General features: G+C 41.8%; 1 protein-coding gene across 1 annotated transcript; it reads right to left on the reverse strand.

The window, feature by feature from the left end:
- Positions 1-2,944: 2,944 nt before the first annotated feature.
- Positions 2,945-3,523, reverse strand: Ifne (interferon epsilon). Its single transcript, XM_059255986.1, has one exon. It carries the CDS (start codon positions 3,521-3,523, stop codon positions 2,945-2,947), a length of 579 nt encoding a protein of 192 aa, XP_059111969.1.
- Between the last annotated feature and the right edge of the window lie 610 nt (positions 3,524-4,133).

Consider the following 4,133-nt stretch of genomic DNA (forward strand, 5'->3'; position numbering starts at 1 on the left):
TGGTCACGGTAATGAGAAGAGTGATACAGTGCCCTGCATGTGGGGCAGGGAGAAGCATGACTATCTATTCATTTTAACATACATTATATGTGTCAGAACCGCTGCTCTGTAGTCACTAATCCCATTCGTTTTCCTTTTGGACACAGCTACATACGTTTCCTTGTAGTTGATGGAAGCCATTTTTTTTCCTTTCCCAATAGTTGCATTGTAGAACATGTTTTTTTTTTTTTTTAAATGGGAAAGACTCAGTCATTTGATTGATCCCACCCAGCTCACTCATGGCCCAAATGGAGTCTAGCAGAACAATTGCTTTTTTTTTTTTCTTTTTTTTTTTTCTGAGATGGGGTTTCTCTGTATAGTTTTGGTGCCTGTCCCGGATCTCACTCTGTAGACCAGGCTGGCCTGAAACTCACAGAGATCCTCCTGACTCTGCCTCCCAAGTGCTGGGATTAAAGGCATGCACCACGGCCACCTGGTAAGATCCTTTTTTTTTTTAAAGTAGACATAAAATTTCAGGCTATGTCTTCCATATCCAGGGCCAAGGCTACACTTCAGTGTCATCATCCACCTCCACAATTTTACCAAGAGGTGAGCAATTCCCACCCTCTACTTCCATTTCTGTCTCTTACTGATTGCTATTCAGAACCAGAGATGGTTTTACTCTACCCCACCGCTCCTCCAAATGGTTTCTCTGTGTAGGCCTGGCTGTCTGGAACTCACACTGTAGACCAGGTTGGCCTGTCTGCCTCTGCCTCCTGAGTGCTGGGGTTAAAGTGGTGCTTGGCAACTGCCTGGCTTACTCTATACTCTTGTATAACAGCTATGGTGGTTTCCACTTCTCACCTTTCATAGAGCATCTGATTTCTCAGTTTTGAGGAAAGGGATATCTAGAGGAGGGGAAATGTCTTTTCTTTAATTCAGGATTCAGAGGGCATAACACAGGCTAGAAGATAATTATTATCCCAAACGATTATTTTGCTGCAATATTACAACAGTGAGGGCATTTGTGCCACAAGTCGGGGTACCTTGGGATGGAGTTTCTGCTGTGGCTTCTGTTAGCTCTGGCTGGGGCTTGCTGTGTTACTTTAAGCATGTTGCTTCATCTTTGAAGTCTTGTTTTCACCTGAGAAAAACAGATAATCACAGAAAGTACCTTGCGAGGTTGTTTGGAGAGTTGAATAATTGTTAGATGACGGATTTGGTTCTGGAAACTTCCTGGTTTAAAGGAGAAAAACAGCAACAAAAAGTTTTCCAGACCACGAGAAGCAAAACGACCTGTATTTTCAGTCAAGTGTGGTAAATATTTCTTCCCTGACTCCACTACCTCTGCATGAACTTAAAGGTAAACAGATCCTGTCCTGGGCCTCACGGTGAAGTCAGCAAGGACTTTTTCCTGCCAGCTAGCTCCTGTGTTTCAGTTGCTGGAGAGATTGCTTTACTGTGGAGACTGCTTCACATTCAGAAGCCCATTCAGCTTCTCCCCGTTCATTTCAAGCTCAATCTAGAAGCATCCACCAACAGTTGCTTGCAATGAGTAAGCTAAACTGGGATTGTCTGGTTCTCCAGTAAGTCTCTCCATTCAGTAGTAACTTCCATGGCAGATTACACAACGACTGTGAAGCAGAATTTGTCCTTTACCTTGCTGCTTGTATTTGGATAATGTGGCAAAGATACCAAGTCTCAGTGGACTTCAGACATTTTACTCCACATTGCTTTGTGACGACTTCTTAAAAGGCTTGCCTAGGAGAGGTGCAATCCTGTCACCAGCAGACCCTTCATGAAGCAGAAACCCCTCCCTGTGGCATGATCAGCTTCCTCCCAGCACTCCACCTCCCAGCCATTGCCAGCCAAGGGCAGGCTGCTTCATTCTTGTTTCCTCTGGCCTTCAACTAGCACCTTGGTTCAGCAGCAAGGCTCTTTCACTGATACTTCTGATAGTTCTAACTAGCTAGATACATTTAACTTAATTTGTCATATGCACATGACTCAAAATTACCACTTAGAAACAAGAGTAAAAACTCTCCTTCTCCAGTCTGCATCCCCAAATCTGCCATTCCTTCCTCTATAGTACAGTAATTTATTGCTGTACTTTATATCTCATATGTTCTTTAGTTCTTCATGGATAGTAAGTACAAATATTAAAGTTATTTCAAGGTTTTTGCCCAAATATACCACTTATATGCATTTTCCTATTTTTTTTGCTTTATGTATTTTTGTAGGGGAAGTGTCTCCTTATTCTCTTCAGCAGAATCATGTTCCCTTGTGTGAATATGGCTTGTACCAACTTCTGCTGATCTGGCACATTATAAGAGCATTTACCAATCAATCCAGCAGTGTCTAGCACACAGGAAAAATTTCCTGCCTCCTCAGAAGTCTGTGAGTCTATTTTTCTTAATTAAACCTTGGGGAGTTACTGAATAGGTTAAATGGGATGTTATTTAGTTGTAATCTGCATTATTATTATTATTATTATTATAGTGAGATTAAATCTGTTTTCATTCCTTTGCAAATTGTTCATGTCTTTTGGCTATATTTATATTAGTCTCTTGTAACAGAAATATTCAGTATTTGGTGCTAGTTTCAAATCTTACTCATTGCCTCTAACAATTTCTGGTAAACAAGGAATTCATTGGAATGAATGCTGTACGTTAAGGAATGCTCACTACATTAAAGGCATAGTTCATCATATCTAACTGCAAAATTCTGTGAAAACTTCACCATTAAATTCATTTTAATTCTCAAATAAATTAAAATTGGTAGAAAACATAACATGGCATGGCAAAATGAAAACAACTGTGGCCAACTCATGCACTCTTCAGACACAGTTAAAGTCCTGCAGAAGCAAAACAATGCAGCCCAAAGAAGAAACCAGAAAGCTCATAGATCTCACTCTGCCACCAACCTATGCTTTTAAAACCCATTGTTGGCTCTTGCTTCACAGTGTTCAAGGGTCTAGTTCTTGTTTGCTCAGCCGTCCTGTGAGCCTGAACACAAAGACCATACAGCGGTTGAGTTCTACCTGGACAATGATCCAGGCACAGCTGTTGTACCTCTGGTTTTCCAAGTAATCGTGGATCCTCCTGAAGTATGCTTTAATCCGTAACCTAAGGTTCTGCACACTCAAGCCACGGCTCTTCTGCTCTGCTTTTAGCCCAGCTAGTGACTCCATGGATGTCAGCTGTTGGTGAAGCGCAGCTAGGACCCTCTCTATATGGCTTTCCTCCCAAATGCCCAGAGAAACATGTGTCTGGAAGAGGCTGAAGGTCTGCTGGAGGATCTCGTGCAGAACAGCCAGGGCATGTCCCTTTTGGTACTGGTGACGATTCACAGGCTGCCAAGGAAGCAGGAAATTTTTCCTGTGTGCTAGACACTGCTGGCTGGATGAGACTGGCAAAGCTTTCAGTAGCTGTAGACTTTCTCCATCCATTCTTGACTGGAAGCGAATCAGTTTCGAGTCTAGCGAGGAGACAGCGCAAGAAGCCAACAGCAGCAGCACCATTTCAGGGAGCTGTTTGTGGATCATGGTGAAGGACAAAAACACCGCTCTCCGTGCTCACCTTGTGAAACTCCAGTTCTAGGCAATGCTGGCCTTTCATCTATCTCAGATTATGACGGACAACATTCTTTCTGCTGCCTCTGCTTCCTTGTGTGTCATTTCCCCAAGTTAATGTCTTAGGTTTTCTGGTTCCCACTTCAAGGTTTTTATGGAACATTTCCTTTACTCTCCCCATTGTGTTGGCTGTTTGAGGAAGTACTGAAAGAGCGGGCCTCACTGTCTACTTTTCTGGAGACAATTACAGTTGTCCAATCTGATCGGCTACTACCCTCATTATTTATTACATACAAGGTTTCATTGAACACAATGCACTTTCTAAGTGTTTAATCAGGCTTAGTAATGTTCTTTTATTGAGAAGAAGCTTTTTTTTAAGCCGTATTATTTCGTGGAGTATTATTTATCAAAGCCTTAGCAGTACTTAGACCACACTCAGAGGTAAACATTAAAATCCACAGGCTGATAACTTTGAAACTTCAAGTAGAACTGTAAATGTGCACAAGTATTTGGGCAAATGAATCTGAAAATAGGTATCAACAATCTTGGATTGTTTTGTATCTCGTTGAATCCATTTAATATT

Source organism: Peromyscus eremicus, chromosome 2 (assembly GCF_949786415.1).
Source record: "Peromyscus eremicus chromosome 2, PerEre_H2_v1, whole genome shotgun sequence".
NCBI lineage: Eukaryota > Metazoa > Chordata > Mammalia > Rodentia > Cricetidae > Peromyscus > Peromyscus eremicus.